This window comes from Gambusia affinis, linkage group LG09 (genome assembly GCF_019740435.1).
Source record: "Gambusia affinis linkage group LG09, SWU_Gaff_1.0, whole genome shotgun sequence".
In the NCBI taxonomy this organism is placed as follows: Eukaryota; Metazoa; Chordata; class Actinopteri; order Cyprinodontiformes; family Poeciliidae; genus Gambusia; species Gambusia affinis.
In genome coordinates, this window is record NC_057876.1 from 25,587,238 (window position 1) to 25,602,322 (window position 15,085).

Here is a 15,085-nt window from a genome sequence, read left to right on the forward strand (position 1 = left end):
TTTTTTGTTTTTAGATCTGAACTTAATATTTAACAAGATTAATCATAAAAAGTAAAAATATAAAATTTTATCTCCAAAACGCGCATCCTATGCAGTCAAATAGACAATAAAGTTAATTTTACTTTCTAGTAAAGAAATAAGTAGTTTTTACTTTTTACACTTTTTATCTCTTTGTGAATTTTTGCAATCAACAGAAACGCATCAACAGCTCGAGATTTAAACAATGGAAACATTAATAAAGTTTCTCTGGAATATGTAATGTGTTCCATGTTAAATATATTGAAAACCACCACTCGTTGGATGCCTACAACTGCAGACAAGAATTAGATTTTTCATAGTTGGGTTCTTTCTAGTCTGTGCCAGACTTCTTACCTTCACTGGATATTTTACTTAAAGTCAAGCACAAGCGATGGATTTTTATGTTCCCACCTTCTTTATTTCAGATATTGTTTGTAGAGTCAATTTGTTTTGTAATTACAGGCCTTGCAGCACCTAGTTTCTATTTAAAAATGAACACACAAAGCAGCAGGTGGATAAAGACTTTGGAGAATTTTATTTAGTTCCTAATTCCACATAAGACAAATATAAAAAAGTAGAGCATTCTCTGGATTCGGTCGTCTCTCCTGCGTACGTTTCTCCCACTCTGTCTAGACCTAGACAGTTCATGTAGTTTTAAAAAATATCCATTCAATAAGAACACGAGCAGGAGATAAAAGTCAACTAAACCCAAAAAGCATGAAAAACAAGAAAATAAAAAGGACCGTTACTGTAAACTAATAAATGAGTCCAGCCGGATTAATTTTCTGAAAAATGTATTCAGCTATGGCTGCATGTGACTGACCACATTGGCACCGAACACAAAACAGATAAATAAAAATAATAAAAAAAATAAAACATCTGAAGAGATTCTTGATGCAAGAGCTGGTAGATCCTAACGCCTCACTGTGTCACATTAAGCGTGAACAAAGAATTTCCTCAGTTAGCTGTTTTCTCTCAGAGCTGCAACGCGCAGAACTGCTGGTAGACGGCCAGGATGTGATGGTCGAGCTCAGCGGTGAACAGCAGGTTCTCCAGAGTTCCCATATACTGCTGGATGGTTCCATGGTGCTGCGAGACAAAACATACATTCAGATCCAAATCCCAGTAAGGTATTTTAAATATTTGTTTTATAGTAAAGGATGGAACTACTGGATCAGGAAAAACTCAAACTTAAAATGATACCAAACATCTGGAAGATTTATTCTTCTAAATATTTTATAAGTTGCCAGACTAGTGAGAGATGTTTACCATGAGGAAGACCTGCTGCAGCCGCTCGATGCAGTTTTTATACCAGGGTGTGCTGATGTCGACGCTGCCCGTCTCGCAGCGAACCAGATGCTCTGTCAGCAGCATGATGAAGCGCTAAGGGAGAGACAGACAATCCTTAACCTATTCTGAACTATTTTCATATCAGCTTTACCATTAAAAGAACTAATTATATTTAGTATGTTATCAAATTGAAGTCATAAAAACGTCTTGATGTGACATGTAGTCACTATTCCTATGGAAAGTCACACTAATTCCAACTAAACTAGAAGGCAGTGTCAGTCTATTAATGCAAATAATACATTTTTCCCATTTCAAATTGTGACGTGGAAACTAAAAAAGTTACATTTACACTGTTTTAAATTTGCAGGTAATTGAACTGATAATGAACTACCTAATATTAGTAAGTTCTACAATTCTATGGCATGAACTGTTAAACTTAGGGCTTGAACATACAAAACTAAGTTTTTATAACTACAAATATCTCAGCTACATTTTTAAAAATATATATTGTACAGGAGATTGATTTCAGAAAAGTTTTCATCCACATGAACCCAAACAAATACAACACTGAGAATTGCTTTAATCATGTCAAACCCATGGAGGCCAGTGTAGCACAAAGCTGAAACCTACCGCAGCCAATCAGATTGCTTCAAAACAAGCACAACTTCCTGTTAGGAAGTAAACATGGTGCGAGGTCGTTTATTTGTGTGGACAGGTTGAAGAGTTTTTAAATAGCATCGAATATAAAGTTAACAAAACAAGACAATGTCCACTGGGAGTTGTATCAAAGCACCATTATTTGTCACAGACAAGAACGTGCGAGACACTAAATCTCCGTTTTTCCATGTTCACATGCAAACATAGCTAGAGACCTTTCTCAAATCTCTGCTTTGGTTGGGGTTTTCATAAATAATCATTTTTAGTGGTATAAAACAGTTTTGGTGTGGATGAAAGGGCAAAACACATAAGAATGTGTTTGTTTTCCCAGATATTTACCTGTGGATTGGGCTTTGGAAATGTTTTTGAGCAGCCTTACCTGGAAGATGACGAGGAAGAGGTTTTTCTGCTCGCTCTGAGCCGACTCCACCTTCTCCTGCAACTTCTCAATCTGCTCCTCCAGCTGACCCTCCTCGTCCTCCTCGCTGTTCTTTTCCATGTCCTCGTCGTCCCCACTGTCCCTCTGTCAGGAAACAGACAGACGAAGTTTAAGGTCAGGTCTACCCTGCCATGTCTGAATGGCAGTTGTGCAATTTTACTTTTTTATCTTTAAGGTCCTGATAAATCTGCCTAAATGTAGTCAAATTTGTTGGGTGTTTAAATAGTCCACAGCAACACAGTTTAATAAAATATAAATTTAAAAAAAGTGGGGCTACCTTCTTGTGCTGCTGTTTCTCCAGTTTATCTTTAGCTTCTTCAAGCTCCTTCTGGATCTTCTGCACATGTTTATTCATCTTTCGGATGGTTGAGTGCAGAATCTCCCAGATGAAAAGTCTAAATGAGTTAAAGTATTTTAGATTACAGATGAAAGGAGAAAAATATCTTTATTAAAAACGATGTTGTGCATGTCACCTGGTGAACTCGTGAGCCATGTCCTGAGAGAAGAGCCAGTTAGCGACAGCGGCACAATCCACGATCTGCGTTCGAATCATTTTATCCACCAAGACAGCGATCATCTGAAACACAAATGTCTGTTCCTGTTACTGTTCTGGTTCCAGCACATACATCCCTCGTCTCGATTTGAGCTGTTTTTACCTGAGGGTGGTTCCTCCACACCTCATAAATCACTTTCAGGATGTGCAGCTTCCCGTCGTCGCTTTCCGTCAGGTTTTTAAGGATCTCATGGAATCTGGAAGGATTCAACACAGCAAGATCCGTAGGATTCATTGAGTCAAACAAGAATTAAAATTGACTGGTCATTACTAGAGTTTAAATATCTAAAACAATCATCAGGACTTGTTAGACTCTTTATATTGCATGTCCTGGAACTGAGCAATATAGTTTAAAAATAAAGTTAGATTTCTTCATACCGTTTCTGATTTTAAATAAATTTTTTTCTCTCTTTCTAAAAGAAGACCTGCAAATGACAGGCATTTTGAAAAAGCAGCTTTTATTCCAATAATCTTCGAAAAAGTTGTCATGCATCACAACATGAACTGCTCAGTTCATATAGTTCTTTCTTGTGTTAAAAAATTAAGTATTTCTATTATGTATTATTTGTAAAAATTATATCAAAGAATGAGAATCATGTGAAGTTTAACTTCACATGATGCTCAACATTCCTCATTTTAAGTTTTGGTTATTTTTTTTGTTAGTTGTATTTATTTTAGCACCAATAAATAGGAGTTGTAAAACATGCCAACCCTGAACTGTGGAAGCCCAAGGAGAGCAATGATAGAGAAAAAATAAATAAATCTGATTTTCCATCTGCTAAACCTTCAAAAACCTTTTTATATATATATAAATCTATTTATTGCCCAACCTTAGAACAATGTAAAACTAAAATCTGGTTTCAGGAGTCCCCAAAACAAAAATCGTTTCACTTCACTCCAGGTGACGCAACACTCCCAACTCAACCTGAATCACGTCGTTTTCATGTTTGTAAAAAGTGGCGTATCGTAGTTGGAAACCTACTTGCCGAGCGCACTGAAGGAATGGCTGAAGGACTTCGCTGCCAGATGGAGAAGAGTCTGAAGAAACACATCAATCTTCAGTGGGTTGAAGCTTTCACCCTCATCTGCATCAGCACAACAGGAAAAAGAAGACATGCAACCAAAAGTACAGAGAAATAATTAGCAGCCATGTTGGAAAGCAAGCAGACTAAAGTTTACAAGTAATGAAACGCACTGTGCAGATACAACACTAAAGAGATGACCCTATAAACTGAAAGAAGGTGGAGTTAGTAACAGAGAGGAGAAACGTTTTACTACCAAACTATTTCAGAAAAAAAAATTTGGTCTCAAACGACGAATAAAACCTCAGACAAACCATCATCATCCTCCTGGTTTGGGTTGGGGACTTCTTTGAGGATGGCAAGGATTTCCTCGTTGGACGCTCGGTTCTTTATGGCGTTGGAAACTGTAATGGAAACTGGGTAACCTGGCAATGACGCTGTGAGGGAAGAGAGAAGTAAATATTATATTTTGCTCTTTCAGTCCAGTTTGTATTATTCTGATGCAGGTAAGGACATAACAACAGTGGAGGGGAGTCTTACTGCCACTCTCGTCTCCGTATTTGAAAGAAAAGATGGGCTCAGCAGGGATGAGGGCGGAGAAAGTTGGAGGGACGATGTCCACAATCCTCTGATGGTATGAAAGTCTGTAATTAAAGCAGCAAAAACTGGATATTACACTGTAAACAACAGATTTACACAACAAACAGTACATTAGAATAAATGTTTTCCTTCAGTTTTGTGTTAATTCATATTAATCATCTCCAACTGAGATGTGGAAATGTTTTATACCTCATCGATTTCTCTAGAACCTCCTTGACAAACTTGGGCTTTGGTTTCTCTAAATCCAGTGTCAAACAGTCCGCCCTTTACAGATGAAACATGGACAAGATCAAACTAAACTCTGAGTTACTTGCTTGTAAAAAAAAAGATTACATGTCTCTGCCACACATCGCTCACCAGTCATCCCAGCTCCATCGAAACTGGAAGTTGCTCAAATGATGGGAAAACCAGTTGATGAATCTACATGAGGAAATAGAGAAATTAGGTTATTTTGTTAGATTTATCAAAACAGATCTCTTTAATAAATGCGATCTTAGGAGGATCATATTTGCTTTAAAATAATCTGATGGGACTACCGGAGGAGCTGGCCAATCACAGAAGCCTAAATAGCATCTCTATGCTAAACAGCAGCACAGACATTTACAGCTCTAGTGGTCCAAAGACATTCCATGAATGATCAGGGGTATCTGAAACATTTAAAAGTTAAATGGGTTTAATAACATTTTGCATCGATCTGATGGTTGAATAACCTAAATAAATAAATTAAAAACAATAAATATCTTTGTTGTTGAGCTCACGTCTGTTTATTCAATAATTTAACATCAAAAACGGCTTTTTAATTGAAAATGTTGCTTTTTTGGCCCCCAGTTTGATTAACTGCAATTAATTAAATTACAGACCCCATAATTAACTCAATTAAAATGTTTAATCAAGTACCACCACTAGCATGAAGTATTATTACCTGTCTATGCAGGTGGTGTTCATTGTGTCCAGCCTCATGTAAAGCATCTCTGTGGCCTGGGCCAGCTGTCAGGCAGATGTTAAGGTAAACGACTCAACAGCAGCAGTCTGGTTTCTCAATGAATGTATAAAAAAATTATCTTAAAAAAAAAAGTTCTCATTATGCAATTCCTGAAAGAAAATGACAAATTCTACAAGTTTCTATCCACTAAATGCAACAGAATGAACTCAGAATGCCACTCAAACCATTAATTGTTCCTCTAAAAAAGGAGAAAAAAAACTTTGGGCTGTTATAAGAGACTCATGCTGGATGAACATGATTCTCAATTATTGTTAATGTCTCTCCATTTTTTCTTGCTATTGAATCAGTAAAGGATACAACTTGAGGGAGTGACCCTGGCTGCAGCTTGCAGAGCTCGATGAGGAGCGTAGTGTACATGACGTCGATGTGGGGCGGTAGCGGCAGCTGGAAAAGTTCTCCAAAGATCACCTGAAACAAAGAAAACTCAACTGGTAAATCACCAGGATTTGATTGTTCCAGTTTGTGTGGAAGAACCCCGAAAGAGAGAAATACCTCCACAATGTGGTAGTTCAGTGGGATTTTGTTTTTTCCAGGGTAACTGAGCAACTGGGCAGCACTGGAAGGAGAAAACAGCAGCACAACTTTAGTGATTGTTCAGAGCGATGCTATGTAAGCATGTCACAATAAAATTTTGCTAAATGATAAATTGTCCAAGAAATTATTGCAACAAACACCAACATAGTCATTTTCAGACAGTTTTCAACTAATATAATAATAATATTAATGGCACAATAACATGTGTACAACCACTCAAAAATAAAATAAAATATTCTAACGAGTAATTAATACTGGAAATCATTTTAAATAAAAAACAAATGAAACAATAATTAAAGCAGCTTATGAAGTCTCTGTATCCATATTTTTCCCCACAAAATAATAGTCACTCAGCTTTGACAGGTACAACAGGCAGAAGGGGCAGGTAGCACAGACTGACTACTTTCTACTGGGTTTAAATGTTTGCAGCTTTTCAACAATATTAAAGGGGAGAATCTCTTTGACAATTCTTGTTCAAATGGAAATTATTGCGCTCATTTTAATTTATTACGTTGTTAATTTATTGCTTTTTGTGACAGGATGGCTGCTATCCAACTATATCCTCATGCACTCCACCCACCATGTTTTCCTCTCTTTCCAGTGGGTTTTGATGATACAGTGCAGGTTTTCTTCAATCACAAACCGCTCCACAGAATGGCTGCCAGGCATAACGGGACCCTAAAGAGAAAAAATGTAATTAAAGCTTCTGAAGCTAAACTTATCCGTCCTTCAGAAGAGATAGACGAACCTCTGGGGCATCAGTGTAGTCGAACATGCGGAAGATGACCCGGGGTATGGGGTACTGGGCGTCAGGCATGTGTCCCGGCGGGGTGAACGGGGGCAGGTTGTGCTGCAGCGCCTCACAGAGAACGCTGTCGAAAGCGATGTACGGACGAAGGATGTGGCGCTCCTGCCAGCGGTCTTTCTTCAGCTTCTGGATCTGGGCCCACAGACAATCCAGATACTGACAAGAACAGGAGAAGAGGTTATTCTAACAGCATGCAAGGCTCCAGAGAACAGAAATGGGGAAGAGAAACAACATAATTGACAACATTCACTGTAAGGTAATATTATTAAACATTAATATGGAATCAATACCAAAAATGGTCAAGTCAGCAGTCTTCCATGTTAGCATGTAGTCCACAATGTAGCCATCAGATTTTCATGCACGTTTAAATAAATAATATTGAATTTTCTGGGTGACTGAATGTTGGATTCTCCTTAGTTGTCACAAAAGTAAACAAAAATAAATTCTTTAGAGTATCTCTTATTAATTAATCGATTTACATAAAGTTCCATTTAGTTACATTTTCTGATGCTTTTTTCCGGTGGTAGACTTCAATTTTTCTCTCCAGATCATCACTTGCTGTACTCGGCATTAAGAGTTTTTACAAGCGATCATTAAAATAAAACTAACCTGACATCTGTCCTTTACCTGTCCTATAGTCTGCAGCTCATTGAGGGAATACAGCATTTAGTGTCTTAGTCAGGAGGACAGTGTATGCAAAATATGATGTTTTATGTGCCTCATGTATGCTTCGGGCTCTTATTGTGAAGGTTTGCAGGATGTTGAAGCAAATAGTTTTAAAGTTGTTCTTTTGTGTTGTTTAAAATTTTAATCAGTAATCATTATAAATGGAGACTCTTTAATCTCTAGTATGCTTGCCATCACTCCGGATTGCAGCACTCTCACCTCTTCTTGTGGATGGGGTTTCTCTGCTGTCCAGACCTGCAGCATGGGAACATGAGTCTTCACTCTCCTCCTAAAAATATGGAGGGCAAGGTGGGGCAGCGTGAGACTACAAAAAAAACTAATAAACCACATCAGGAACAGCATGAAAAGAATCTAAAGATGGAAAACACACTTGAGGTAGCCTTCAATCTGACTGAGAAGTCGGTCCATTTCAACGTCCTTCTTCTCATAAAGTTCTTTCCCAACCCAGGGAAGACAGGACAGAACGACATAAACAAACCAGTCCGATCGAACCTGTGGAAGGAGATGAGATCAGTTTACAAATCCTGGGAAGGAAAAAGGAGCACAACACAGCAGGGTCACAGCAGCAGCAACTTATAATCTTAAAATGACACATTTTTCATGACAAGTTTTTAAAATGCATTAATATGAAATGCAAAGTTACATATTTACACTTTACCTGTGGCACGTCTTCCTCTTGAGTAACACTGACAAAATTTTCAAACATTACCACCATAGATGGAGCGGCGATGACATGGCAGTTAACCAAATCAGACAGAAAGCGCACCTGAAAAAGGGAAGTAAATAAATTATCTTAAAAAATCTTATGTGTTTTTCAATTTTTATTTTAATACTAAAAGTCACAATACCAGGTAAACTGCTTCATTATACAGGTTGTTTTTTAAGGTCTCCTTCAGCTGCCTGATCATCGCCTCCACAAACTCGCCACCAAAGTTGTAGTTTCTGGCATTGAGGAGACCGACTAAAGTCGTGTAGACTGTGAGTTTCTCTGGCAGCAGGCGAGCGCTGTTGACAAATGGCACATCAGTGAAACAACCATCTAAAACTAACTATATTCAACAAAGACAAATAACGTTCACAAACTTACACAGCACATAAAATACGCAGAATTTTGTTTTTGTAGTTGGGAAGGTCAGCCTCCAGGACGCCTGCGAGGCCCTCGAGGTTGCTCTCGAGGGAAGAAGTGCTCTAAAGACATAAAAGACCAACATGTTTTCATGTTAAATAATATAGCAGAAGAGCAATGACGCAGAAACTGAATCATATTTTTATATGTTCATGTGGTAAAGGTTAAAAATACTTTGAGCAGCCCTCTTACTTTTTCTCCTACGCGACATATCAACGACTCCAGGCGATCTTCAATTTCAATGGGCTCAGATGTTCTTCTCCTCTTATGAGCTTGACCTCCTGATAAGTCAAAGGAACACAAAAGAAAAACTATTATTCACTAATTGACAAGCAGTAGAGATGTGTTCACATCTCATCTGAATTTTCCTCACAAATCAAATAATAATCAAAAAGATCATGTTAGTTAAACTGGATAAACATCACTAACTGAATTATTACTATATTCAATCCCCACATATTTATGTGGGGAACATATATTGTATTGTTCATATGTAAATCTAAATATTTTCTGGGTCTATGAACTCTGTGCCTATTTCCTTTACTGCCATGTGGCTACATTGGCTGCTTCAGGGCATAACCTTAGGAATACCTGAAGAATCTTACAAACTAATAATATCTCTGAAAACTCTTGAGTCTTAAGTTCCTGGAATAGTTTAGCAGGCTGTCAATGACTCTGCACTGCCACACATCAAAATATAAATCAATCTAAAAAACATTAAGATATTTAATAAAATTCTGATTTTTATCCATTAGAAATAAAAAATAAAAAAAATTTGTAAACTATATTATTTTGCTGTAATGATTGTTTTAATAATAAATGTTAAAAATAGTATTTTAGTTGAGACTAATAATAGTGTCCATGTTTCAGTGTTTTGCCTATTTGTTGTCTAGATTATATCTTATTTAAAACACTTTGTGTTCAACTTGTGCATGTACGATGTTAAGAACTTACTTATTTATTTAAGTCTTAAACGTAAATCAAATTTGTGGAGATGTACGTAAATAAATACAATTTAAACTCAATTTCTAAACATAATTTATAACTTTTGCGAATAACTTCACAAACGATGCCTCGGGTTTTAACGGAGTATTTCTTTTTTATGTATTTATATTGTTATGTGTCAGAACAGCAGACAATGAGTTATTGGAGCAGCTTCCGAATATTGTTTCATTCAATTAAACTACGAGGAAATGATACATTTAACGCAAACAAGCATTTCATAATATAAAAAATTTTGCTAATATTAATGTTTATAATTTTGTACTGAGAAATCTTTTGTTTTTGAACCATGTGAAATTGTGGCTACAAATCAAATCACACAAAAACAGATTACTATAAATCTGATTAGAGTTACCGCCCCCATATTAATTACACTATTTCAGCAGTTAGCAAGCTAACGGTCAGAGAACCCGTTAAAACCGCCGCGGCTCTTAGTATGAGCCAGCAACTCATAATTCAATATCACTGAGTAGACAAAATAATATTTGTTTAAATGCGTTTTAATCGTTCGATATGTCAATCAAAACCCACAGATAGAATCACATAACATGTAACCCTGCAGCATGCGTGAATGAAGCGAAAACGCGCTATCGTTATTAGCCTAACGGCTGCATTGAACGTCCAGACTTACCGTCGTTCTCATCGCTATGTCGCCTCCTGGACATTATTTGTAATACCTATTATTAAGGCAAAAATACTCAACGGAAAACGGCGATGATAAACAAGCAGAAAGTCTGTTAAACAAGCTGCTTTTCTGCTCGTTCAGCTCTGAGCATCGGTGCTAACGCAGCAGGGAAATAACAGCAATCTGATTCGAGTGAAGCACATCCGGGATTCTCTGGGTTCAAACGGAACGTCCACCGTCTTTTCTCGTCCGACTTACAGAGCGGCACGTTTGTAATAAATGTGTCCTCTGTCATCTTTTGGGATGCCATAATAATATAACATATTTAAACCACGACGATTTAAAAATGTCGAATTAAGAAGGCGTTAGATGTAATATAGTCTTGTGTCGAAGCTGTTTCTAAGGGCCTAGAAAAGACAATGGCGGCGGCAGTGGAAACATCTTGCTCGGAGTTCCTGAACTGGGAGGTTGAAAGTTCAGTTTGTAACGAGTCAAAACAAAAGAAACAGCTGTCTGCCTCGCAAAGAAGATGCTACAACTTCTATAGGAGGAAGGTGAGAGTATACTGTCTGCGGCTTCTTGGTGTTATTTGTTGTGCTTATTGCTACAAAACTCTGTTTCTAGTTATTCCTCCCATTTAAGAATGATAAAGGAATACCTCTAGATAACATTTGGCAAATTTCTTTAAGATCTGAAGTTGAATTTGTCAACACATTAAAATGTTTGATTTTGAGAATCTTTAATTTTGAAATTCCGCATCAGATCTTGATGAGTTTTAGACATAAAACAGTGACAAATACTAGAACGTTGTACCTAAATATTAGCGGGCGGACATTAAAATATAGCTATACAAAAATACAGCTTTTACTTTGAAAGATCTCGCAAAGTTTTGCTAAATCTATAAATAACCTTATAAACAATACATTATTGTGTACCCAATTTTAGACTCATTTATTCCATATTTTGTCAAGTAAAATTAGTGGATTCTCTAGTATTTAAATGTAAGTATTAGACTATACTGACTATAAATAATTTGATATTGAAAAAATACTTTTTACCCTTTGGGAACAGAACAGGAAGGTATTGAGGAATTAAATTTAGAATTATGTAAAATTATAGACATGAAATTGTATTGGAAATCATGTATGAATTGTATCAAATAAAAAATGTTAAAGTCAATAACGTTAATAATCTGAAATATGTATGTATCTTAATATATCTCTTTCAACATTTGGTCCAGATGTTGGAGAATTATCGACATTATGAAGGCTTATCCTCATGCATTTAATTGTTGTATTTATTCAGATCTTTTAAAATGTATAAAATGGTTTTGTTTGTTATTATTATGATTAACTTTTTAAAGAAAAAGGCAAAAAATACATTTGGATCACTATGAAACCTTTACCCCAGTTACCAGCTGCTTACCTACACTGATCTTCAAGGATTACATTTTTAAAAACGTTTCCCATGTCACATTTTTCTCTCCTTCGCAGTCATTTGCTGCCTTTGTAGCATCCGTGCAGAATGTTTGTCAAGTTAAAGGAAGCACGTCCTGGTGCTGCTGTGGCCAGACCTTCAGCGAACACTCTGCCATCCACAAACACGTGGCTAAAAGTCATAATTCTGAAGTACAGCAGCTCACTGAGGCCGCGTATGAGCATCTACTAAAACAGCTGGAACAAGAAGCTGAGCCGCCAAAAGAATGCAAAGCTGAAGTAGCAGACATTTCTGTATGGATACCAGATATCAGCCAAGTCTCTGAGGAGAACCTGAGAAAGTAAACAGATATGTGATATTCTCCTGTTTGCAGCAGTTTTTACGTCATTTTAGATTTTATCCATGTTTATCTCTTGTTTACTTGTAGAGCTCCTGGAAAGGTTCTCCTTTATTATCATTACTGTCAAGTGGATGATCCCCATGTTATCTGTGCTTGGCAGAAAGCTTTATGTGAAAAGCTTCACTTAACAGGCAAGGTGAATAAACTCTACCACTGTACTGCTTAATGTTAAAATACTGAAAAAAGAGAAATACTTCATGAAATTAAACATTTTTTTCAAATGTATTGGTCATTTTCTTCAGATTAGGGTGGCAGCAGAAGGCATCAATGGGACAGTTGGAGGTACCAATGTGGCCACTGATATTTACATCAGTGCAATGCTCTCACATCCTGTCTTCAAGATGGAAAAAGAAGATTTTAAGGTCAGAAGCAGATGGAAAAACAGTTGTATTTTAGGACTTTGGTTTGCTAATTAAACCTCTAGCCTTGCAGATTAGTAGAAATATTGTAATATCTCTCTCCTTGGCGTTTGTCTAGACCAGCGATGGAGGTGCTGAGTGTTTTACAGACCTGAAGGTTGGAGTCTTTAAGGAGATTGTCCCAATGGGGGTGGATCCTGATGCTGTGTCCTACAAGCTGGCAGGTACTGATGCGTTCTACTAATTTTACTTCTAGAATTTTGTTGCTGCTGTATATAAACTATAATTATCATAAGAAACTCTACTGTTAGTTAGAGAGGGTTTTTCATTGTCAGCTTTTACAACTCATCTTTAAACCCTTATCAATAGTTAGTTACTGGATGGAAGATGAGTAAAAACTGCTAATTGTCTGTTTGGCCTCCCAGGAACTCATCTGGACCCTGAAGAGTTTCATAAGGAAGTGGAAGCTCTTTTGGCTAACAGAGATTCTAGCGACGACACCATCCTCCTCGACTGCCGCAACTTTTACGAGAGCAAAATTGTAAGTATTGATAGTTCTAATTGCAAGGCATACTGAGCAGAAAATTAGTTGAAAACAATAAATTATGTGCGGTTGTTCTGGTTGTTAATTCTGAAAGATGTAGAAGTAAGTCTAGTGAATGATTGAAATTTTTATTTCCCTCAGGGCCAGTTCACTCGGTGTCTGGCCCCAAACATCCGTAAGTTCAGTTATTTCCCAGACTACATTGACCAGAACCTGGAGCTGTTCCGGAACAAAAAGGTTCTGATGTACTGCACAGGAGGGATCCGCTGTGAACGTGGATCTGCCTACCTCTGCTCTAAAGTAAGCCAAATATTTGTTTTATTTAAAGCTTCCCTTAGAAGTTTTATTTATTGTTTCTGATTTTTGTGTTTAATTTTGGATATTGGGTATGTCTCCCAGTGTTAAGTGTTTGTTTGAGAGGATTAACTTTCATTATTATGCCATTATCAATGTATTGAAAATAATCTCAAAATATTATCATGTATTGGAATAATTATTGGGACAATTTATTGTCCAGCAAAATTTGTTATCATACAGACTTGGTGCTAACTACCATGAAGCTTATTATTCTCCTTTACAGAAGGTGTTTAGTCATAGAATTTCAATGTTTTAAACATTTTCTGTGTTTTATAATAAATTTTTGTTCTTATCTAATGTGTAAATCTACTGTGTTGCAGGATGTGTGTAAAGAGGTTTACCAGCTGAAAGGGGGAATCCATAAGTACTTGGAGAGTTTCCCTGAAGGTTTCTATCGAGGGAAACTTTTCGTCTTCGATGAACGCTACACCATCTCCTCCAACAATGATGTCATCGCAGGTTGGAGTGTTAATTAAACTACATTGCCTGTACCTTAGGTGCAAACTTAAAGAAAAGCTTATACTGTCAAGAAGTTAGTAATTTTCCATTGGAGTTTTTTAAGCCTTGGTATCTGTAATTAGATTGCAGGTATTGCGGCCTTCCCTGGGACCAGTATGAGCTTTGCAGCACCCAGTTCTGTTGCCAGCTGGTGTTGTCCTGTCCCAGCTGCAGAAAGAAAGGATGCACCGCCTGCTGCCCATCCTGCCAAAGGAAAGGAGAGACTCAAGACAAGGAGGCCTCTGATGTTGAGCACCCCAAAGAAGAGTGCGAGTGCACTGACACACGGGCCAGAATCCCTCAGGATGTTTAACAACATAAGATCTGGATTTAAAGTGTCTTAATTAATTAATGGAATAAAAACTATGGAAAATCCTGAGCAAACTTATAAAAAACATTTATAAGAATGTTGAAAATGAAATAAGAAACAACTAAATATATTAATTACTGAAACCTTTTAATCAAAATCTAATGAGAAATCATAAAAGTACCTCCTGGATCTATGAATTGTATTCTTATTTTATGATGTTAATATTCAGAATGTACAGTCAGTTATTAAAAAATTTCAGATATGTTTTGTTTTGTGTCCCCCACTTTGTTTTCATATTGCAGCTCCAAACTCTGGATAAACAATATTTAAGTACAACGCAGTAATTCATAAGGCTCTTTAACAAAAAACATACAGAATATTTCACATGCACTGTGTGCAATGCAAGCCTTGCAGATGCTTATTGTGTCAGTTAGGAAAGCTGCAGGTGCTTCATAAACAAACCACAACCAGGAACTCATGATTGCAACATACAGCTTGGAAATTCACTTTTTTAATAGCCAAATCAAGTAAGAGATAAAATTTTTTAATTGAAGTGTTGAACTTAATTTTGCATATTGTGTATTGTCAACTAAATGAGGAGGAATGAGATTACCTTTCATAGCAACTAGTGCTAAAATAAACTGACTTGTGTTGATTTCAATAAACTAAAGGTGGTTGAACTTTTTAAAATGCAAAACAATGACAGTTGGTTACTGTTTTTCTTTTAGGAGAAAAGAGACATTGTTGAAATAGAAAAAGAGAATAAAAGGAAAGTTACAACTCATATAAAATGCAAAAGCTACAAATATTTCTGTT

General features: G+C 36.7%; 2 protein-coding genes across 2 annotated transcripts; one reads left to right on the forward strand and one right to left on the reverse strand.

Moving 5' to 3' along the window:
* Positions 1–530: 530 nt before the first annotated feature.
* On the reverse strand, positions 531–10,508 carry LOC122837052 (nuclear cap-binding protein subunit 1). The gene is made up of 23 exons (XM_044127118.1): positions 10,371–10,508; positions 8,930–9,018; positions 8,699–8,799; positions 8,460–8,616; positions 8,270–8,377; positions 7,982–8,103; positions 7,810–7,879; positions 6,865–7,080; positions 6,697–6,794; positions 6,075–6,138; positions 5,880–5,990; positions 5,502–5,566; positions 4,937–4,999; positions 4,769–4,843; positions 4,520–4,623; positions 4,294–4,416; positions 3,940–4,042; positions 3,061–3,154; positions 2,878–2,981; positions 2,682–2,799; positions 2,345–2,488; positions 1,288–1,401; positions 531–1,107 (listed from the first exon to the last, which is right to left on the reverse strand). The coding sequence occupies exons 1-23, from the start codon at positions 10,402–10,404 to the stop codon at positions 994–996; spliced, it is 2,391 nt and encodes a 796-aa protein (XP_043983053.1). The 5' UTR covers positions 10,405–10,508; the 3' UTR covers positions 531–993.
* A 106-nt stretch (positions 10,509–10,614) lies between these two features.
* LOC122837054 (thiosulfate sulfurtransferase/rhodanese-like domain-containing protein 2) lies at positions 10,615–14,533 on the forward strand. Its single transcript, XM_044127120.1, has 9 exons — positions 10,615–10,918; positions 11,858–12,141; positions 12,229–12,337; positions 12,444–12,563; positions 12,679–12,784; positions 12,986–13,101; positions 13,246–13,404; positions 13,782–13,920; positions 14,043–14,533. The coding sequence occupies exons 1-9, from the start codon at positions 10,784–10,786 to the stop codon at positions 14,270–14,272; spliced, it is 1,398 nt and encodes a 465-aa protein (XP_043983055.1). The 5' UTR covers positions 10,615–10,783; the 3' UTR covers positions 14,273–14,533.
* The last annotated feature ends 552 nt before the right edge of the window (positions 14,534–15,085 follow it).